The sequence below is a fragment of the Alnus glutinosa genome, chromosome 10, assembly GCF_958979055.1.
Source record: "Alnus glutinosa chromosome 10, dhAlnGlut1.1, whole genome shotgun sequence".
Classification (NCBI taxonomy): Eukaryota; Viridiplantae; Streptophyta; class Magnoliopsida; order Fagales; family Betulaceae; genus Alnus; species Alnus glutinosa.
Window position 1 is genome coordinate 7,855,757 of NC_084895.1, and position 6,000 is coordinate 7,861,756.

The 6,000-nt window shown below is 36.7% G+C and overlaps 1 protein-coding gene across 1 annotated transcript; it reads left to right on the forward strand.

Moving 5' to 3' along the window:
* The first annotated feature begins 443 nt into the window (after nucleotides 1-443).
* On the forward strand, nucleotides 444-4,991 carry LOC133879980 (peptidyl-prolyl cis-trans isomerase FKBP62-like). Its single transcript, XM_062318816.1, has 13 exons — nucleotides 444-838; nucleotides 924-1,010; nucleotides 1,729-1,989; nucleotides 2,099-2,173; nucleotides 2,259-2,339; nucleotides 2,423-2,617; nucleotides 2,708-2,800; nucleotides 3,095-3,270; nucleotides 3,375-3,497; nucleotides 3,611-3,757; nucleotides 3,840-3,967; nucleotides 4,501-4,621; nucleotides 4,721-4,991. The coding sequence occupies exons 1-13, from the start codon at nucleotides 658-660 to the stop codon at nucleotides 4,733-4,735; spliced, it is 1,683 nt and encodes a 560-aa protein (XP_062174800.1). The 5' UTR covers nucleotides 444-657; the 3' UTR covers nucleotides 4,736-4,991.
* Nucleotides 4,992-6,000: the final 1,009 nt, after the last annotated feature.

Here is a 6,000-nt window from a genome sequence, read left to right on the forward strand (position 1 = left end):
CTGGATTTAGTTTGGACGTGGAATCCTACGTGTCTAACTTTTTTTTGTTAATAAAATGTCACATGCATGTTATGTCAGTTTGTAAACTTTTTTTTGTAATAGTTTGTAAGTACTCCTAACATTTCTCGTTCACACAATTATCCTATGTAGAAGGAAATTATAGGATAGTTGTGATTTTTCTTTTTTTCTTTTTCAAAGGACTTATAATTTCCTACTATATAGGATAGTTGTATTTTTAGTTATGTGAAAAGTTAGCATGAAATCATATCTCATAAAGGAAAGTATACTCTTAATTAAATATTTTATGTATTAAGTTAAAAATTAAAAATTTTAAAATAAGTGATAATTTATCACAAATCACCTTCGTTGGTTCAAGAATTTCCTAAAATAGTCCCAAAATTTCCCTCACACAAGTCGAGGCAAAAATAATCGCTCTCTCTGGATTCTGGAACCATCTTGACCCTTGATCGAATCATCCCTTTCTCGTTTATCACTTAACTAAAACCCTTTGGAACACTCTAGAAGAAGAAGAAAGCCCAAACTCTCTCTCTCCCCACTCTACACGCCATAAAATTCCCAATTCCAACGCTCACTCGCAGTCTATAGCTTCTTTCTCTCTCTCTCTAGAGCCGTTGATATTCGTTAGCGCGTGGGAAAATGGAGGATTTCGACATGCCGCCGCCGGAGGAGATGATGAACGACGATCTGGATCTGCCGGACGAGGGCCCTATTCTCAAGGTCGGCGAGGAGAAGGAGATCGGCAAGCAGGGCTTAAAGAAGAAGCTTCTCAAAGACGGCCAGGGCTGGGACACTCCCGATAATGGCGACGAGGTCGAAGGTACTCTTCACGCTCCTCTTTCCATTGTATGTTTCGCTCTTCTTTTGCCTTTTTGTTCTCTGTTTGTTGAAATGCTTCTTTTCAGTTCATTATACGGGAACTCTGCTCGATGGGACCAAGTTCGATTCCAGCCGCGATAGAGGGACGCCGTTCAAGTTCACGCTCGGCCAAGGTGAACCTTTTGTTTTTCGGTTTCTGAATAGGAATTTTTAGGCTAATATGATTGATTAATTACATGTTTCAAATTGTTTCCTTGCTAAGATCAGTTTTGTTTAGCATTTGATGAGATGTCTATTGTGGATATCTGGAAATGCTTGCGTAAATTCTATATGGAATGAACTTTAAAGTAACAGAATCAGGGGAGGATCTCTTGCAACGGAGATTGAGATGCAAATCCCATTTGTTCCCTTATAATTAATTTCCAACACAATTAACATGTATCTGATGGGAAATAAAGTTAATTATGATCAAGGATTTGTGTACATACCTCTTTGAACAGACATTGTGCTTTGCATTTCCCCTTTCTAATCTCAGTTGTATCCTACAAATTTGTTTATCTCCCTTAGAACTTGAAATATCTCTATTGTTGCTAATTTTTTGGTTACTGAGCATTTACCTTCCTGTGAATGAGTGTACCGGGAGCTATATCCTTTGTTGTCTCTCATCTTGGTCTTTCGCTCTGGTTTGCTCCCACTTTGTAGCAAATTAATTTTGAGAATGCTTTTAATTTGCTTTACAGCTTACTCGACTGCTGCCTAGGTAGATTGGCCCCTCCGTTTAGGTCTTTGTTTGATTCTTATAAGATGTCATAACGTTGGTTGCTTGTTAAAGATGAGAGATTTAAGGTGAAGTGATGTTTGTTTGACATAAATTTTTTGATGTGGTTGCAGGACAAGTAATTAAAGGATGGGACCAGGGTATCAAAACTATGAAGAAAGGAGAAAATGCTCTTTTCACCATTCCTCCTGAGCTAGCTTATGGTGAACCTGGCTCTCCTCCAACCATTCCTCCAAGTGCCACTTTGCAATTCGATGTTGAGTTGCTGTCTTGGACTAGTGTCAAGGACATATGTAAGGATGGTGGAATATTTAAGAAGATTCTAAAGGAAGGAGAGAAGTGGGAGAATCCAAAGGACCTTGATGAAGTGTTCAGTATGTTGTACTTTTCTATTATGTGCTTGGTTTTTTAGAAACTATTCTATTGTTTTGCTCTTTGAATGATATCGTTGTAACTGATAATCCCTTGTTTCTGTGATTGCAGTTAAGTATGAAGCTTGCCTTGAGGATGGAACACCCATTGCAAAATCGGACGGAGTAGAATTCACTGTCAAAGAGGGTATGTTCTTTGTACTTTTATGAAACAATGATACTGTGGGATGGATGTTGGCTTTACCTATTTAATGAAAACTACTTTTGAATAGGTCATTTCTGCCCTGCGTTGTCCAAGGCTGTTAAAACAATGAAAAATGGGGAAAAGGTGCTTCTCACAGTGAAGCCACAATGTAAGTTGTATTCTTAAAGTTTGGTTGTTTGGAGCCAATTGTTTCAGTGCAATTTTTCTTATTTTATTGGCTTCTGGTTGCAGATGCATTTGGGGAAAAGGGTAAGCCAGCTTCTGGTAATGAAGGTGCAGTACCTCCAAATGCAACACTACAGATAACACTGGAGTTGGTATCATGGAAAACTGTATCAGAAGTTACTGATGACAAGAAGGTTATTAAGAAGATCTTGAAAGAAGGAGAGGGTTACGATCGTCCTAGTGATGGAGCTGTTGTCAGATGTTAGTGTTAGAATTTTTAGAAATAAGAATGTAGTTTTCCCTCCTGTAGTCTGTCCAGTTCCTGACAAGTTCCTTTATTTGCACTGGCAGTGAAATTGATTGGTAAACTGCAAGATGGTACAGTATTTTTGAGGAAAGGTCATGATGAAGGAGACGAGCTGTTTGAGTTCAAGACAGATGATGGTAAGTACTGGAGCAATATCGCTGAGGGTTTTTGGGCTGGTTTTTGCTGGGGTGTTTTGGGATTTCTGTTGTGGTTGGGTCTTTGCAGGTTCTTTTTCTTGTTTTTCTTGCCTTTTCTGTTTGTCTTTTTGTATACTTACTGCATGCTTAGGCGTGCCTACACTTTTTTAAAAATTTCTCTGATTACCTATAAAAAAGAAGAAAAAAAATTACTGGAGTAACCCTTTGTTGGTCATCAGTTTCGTTTGCTTTTGCTGTGTGTTGACTGACTTGTGGACTGAATTTGTCGGTCAGAGCAAGTTATTGATGGGCTTGATAGAGCTGTGATTACAATGAAGAAGGGTGAGGTAGCACTGTTGACTATTGCACCGGAATATGCTTTTGGCTCCTCTGAGTCCAAGCAGGAGTTGTCTGTGGTTCCTCCAAACTCAATTGTGTTCTATGAGGCTGAGCTGGTATCTTTTGACAAGGTTAGTTCATAGTGTGGGCCTCTATTTAGTTGTATAGATATTGTGATTCATTCAATTATGTTTTTGGGTCTTGATTTCAAATTTATTCTAATGGTTTCTTTCAGGAGAAGGAATCATGGGATATGAACACTCCGGAGAAAATTGAAGCTGCTCTTAAAAAGAAGGAAGAAGGAAATGTATTGTTCAAGGCTGGTAAATATGCAAGGGCTTCCAAGAGATATGAGAAGGTATATGGGGTATATGGAATGAGGAACGTGTCAAAGGACCCCAAGCAATTTACTCTCTTCAATGTTCTTTTTTGTGTTATGCCCCCAACTAATATTATCTTTCGTTTGTGTAGGCTGTGAAGTACATTGAGTACGATTCTTCCTTTGGTGATGAGGAGAAAAAGCAGGCCAAGGCAGTGAAGGTTGCTTGCAATCTGAATAATGCAGCTTGCAAGTTGAAGTTAAAAGAATACAATCAGGCTGAAAAATTATGCACCAAGGTTAATAGATTTTGATTCAACGTTTTGTGGCTTGTTTTCTAGGCTATATATGTTTATGACTTGATTGCTTGTGAATCTGCAGGTGCTAGAGCTTGAGAGTAAAAATGTTAAGGCTCTTTACAGAAGAGCTCAGGCATATATTCAGCTAGCTGACTTGGATTTAGCTGAGTTTGATATCAAGAAAGCTCTTGAAATCGACCCTGACAATAGGTATATGCAATCTCTTTACTAGTTAGTTTATAGCCTTTAATTTTCTCTTCATGAAATTTCAAAACTTCCTAATTTGAATAGGTCTCATTCGGAGGTTGATTCTTTGTACATGATAGCTAAAGACTAAGATACCAAACTAGGGAGCAAAATTGATACTAATACTCCGTTGTTTTGAAGAAAATATTTTCAGCGTAACCATTTTTCTCTGAAAATATTTTTTGGCATTTGGCTCGTAAAAAAATGAGGGATGTCGGAAAATGTCCTGTGACTTCTGGCAACCTCTGGCGCGGTTTGGCAGTTTGAGAAGAAGAGGCTCAAAGTCAAAAAATAGTTTACAAAATTTAAAAATTGAAACAATTTTCCGAAACTAAAAAGGCTCTTTTTGAAACTAAAGAAGCTCAGTTTTTGGTTGTACCAAACACATGAAAATATGGGAAAAAAAATATTTCAAAAAATATTTTACGCCAAAACAAACGAAGCTTAAGTTGTTCAATTTACTTGGCTGATATGTTGCTTTTGTTATGTTGAAACAGGGATGTGAAGCTCGAGTACAAGACCTTGAAGGATAAGGTGAAGGAATTTAATAAGAAGCAGGCCAAGTTTTATGGCAACATGTTTGCCAAGATGAATAAGGTGGAGTCTCACGAATCAAAAGTAAGTAAATTCTATCCTCTATCGTGCTTGGGACTAACTGTGATGAGTTATTTTGGAATTAGTTCTATTACTTAAATATGACTTGTCGCTGATATGCAGAACGCAGAAGCTTAGGAAGCTGAGCTTACGAATATAGAAAAAGGCATAAGCGGATTGCAACATGGACTTTTAACTTCCGTGAAAATAAGAGTAAATGCCTAATTTTCAGGGTCTGCTACTCTGTTTTCCTTTCATTTGTTGGACTTATATTTCTCCTGGCTTGGAGAAGTTTTCAAATGCTTTTTCTCTGCTGGGGATTATTGACATAATGCTTTATTTGTGAACTGCTATCAATAGAAGAAATTGGTGAAAAACTAATGGTTTTACACAACGGCTTTGATGTCTTCTTCTGAATCTGTAGGTTCTTAGTGTTGCAGTTTTTTAGTGACACTGGATAATCAGCAACCCTGATTTACCCTGATTTACTTGAAAGTGCACCTCCTATTTCTCTTAATAGGAATCCTTCTTGTGAATGTTATGAAAAAACAAGAAAAAAAAATAGATCACACGGCTTCCAAACAGGGCGTGTACAAAGACCAAGTACATGGACTTTTCCCCCTTGTGTTTATATGGCTCGTGGTCGTAGGATGTCAGATATGTTAAAATGGCCCGTGAGTTGAAGTAGGTGTTGCAAGATCCCTTATTCTACTCTGTTGGAATCGTTCTATGCTGGCATGTACGGATTATGATATTTTTAAATTATTTGTTTGAATTTGAATTTGAGAGAATATAAACAGGCGGTTGTGAGAGACTATTTATGAGAATTATCTGATCAAATAAAAATTATGATGTTTAACTATTTATCCGGTCAAGTGGGTTTTATAAGTAGTTTTTTACAATTATTTATTTGAATTTTTTTAAATTCGGATAAATAATTTAAGAGGATGATTAAATATAGCTTGTACTGTGTTTTGAAGATGGCTAGCTGGGTAGTAAATTTTGAAAAGATCGATATTGGTAGGTGGTTTTTCCAAACAACGTGGAATTAGGTGGTTTTTGAACTGATACCGTCTCAAATTGTCAAGTCTTTTGTTGTTTTCAAAGTTTGAGATTGTGTAGGTAAAATTTTGGTGTGCGTAGGAAAAAAAAATATATATATATATATAGTACTTGGAGGTGGGTCAGGTGGCGAGAGTATTATAATAATATTTTGACACATATTAGTACACTTGATAGTTTATAGAGCTACTTTAAAAATGGTCAGCAGTTTGAAGGGCTTTTTTATAATTATCTTTAAAAAAAATAAAAATAAAAAGAGGAAAAATTACACATTTTCTCAAATTGTTATTCAATTGTCAATATTTTTTCCTCTAAACTACCAATTGTGTCAATGTCTTTCT

What these genes read in the sequence shown, in the direction of transcription:
- LOC133879980 (XM_062318816.1), top strand. Translation starts at nt 658, where the DNA reads ATGGAGGATTTCGACATGCCGCCGCCGGAGGAGATGATGAACGACGAT. An exon ending in TAATGGCGACGAGGTCGAAG is followed by an intron (nt 839 to 923) that starts GTACTCTTCACG and finishes GCTTCTTTTCAG; the next exon opens with TTCATTATACGGGAACTCTG. An exon ending in CAAGTTCACGCTCGGCCAAG is followed by an intron (nt 1,011 to 1,728) that starts GTGAACCTTTTG and finishes ATGTGGTTGCAG; the next exon opens with GACAAGTAATTAAAGGATGG.